This window comes from Cariama cristata, unplaced genomic scaffold (assembly GCF_000690535.1).
Source record: "Cariama cristata isolate BGI_N322 unplaced genomic scaffold, ASM69053v1 scaffold34404, whole genome shotgun sequence".
NCBI classification, from domain to species: Eukaryota; Metazoa; Chordata; class Aves; order Cariamiformes; family Cariamidae; genus Cariama; species Cariama cristata.
The window spans coordinates 230-759 of NW_009611830.1; the positions used below are offsets into that span (position 1 = coordinate 230).

Below are 530 nucleotides of genomic sequence, written 5' to 3' on the forward strand. Positions count from 1 at the left end.
GCGGAGATCTGGAGGGACGAGCGGGCTGAACGTTTTCCTTGCAGCTTCTCCCGAAATCTCATCCCTCCTGCTCTCCGGGGGTTGTCACCACTGACACCTGATTAGAGACCGCGAGTGCCTGTCTGCTGCCGGGGGCAGCACCTCTGCCGTGCCGGTTGATTCAAACAGAGTTAAAACTATGCCGAGCAGCTGTTGCGCTGCCGAGAGCCTCCGCCGCGCTCCACCCCCAAATCAGAGCTGTCCTGGGTAGCTTCTCGTTAGGAGCGGAGTGAAAGTGGATTTGTTGTGCTGGTCCCTGCCTGCCCTGAAATCCCATCTCCTCCTTCTCCAGGCTGCAAGCTCGCATTGCTCACAGAATCCAAGAGCTGGAAAACCTCCCCGGCTCCCTGGCTGGTGACCTGAGAACCAAAGCTACCATTGAACTTAAAGCATTAAGGCTGCTTAATTTTCAGCGACAGGTAAGCTGTCTGTCAAAGGAAATCTGGTTTATTAACTCGCTGCCTGGGGGAGCCGCGGGTGGCACGCAACTG

The 530-nt window shown here is 56.6% G+C and overlaps 1 protein-coding gene across 1 annotated transcript in view; it reads left to right on the forward strand.

The window, feature by feature from the left end:
* The window catches only part of LOC104160300 (transcription activator BRG1), a gene marked incomplete at both ends in the record, with an annotated part of 9741 nt that overhangs the window by 225 nt on the left and 8986 nt on the right, over positions 1-530 (forward strand). Inside the window, one exon of the mRNA XM_009698394.1 lies at positions 332-458. Within this exon, the coding sequence (XP_009696696.1) occupies positions 332-458 (127 nt within the window). The remainder of the gene's footprint in view (positions 1-331; positions 459-530) is intronic.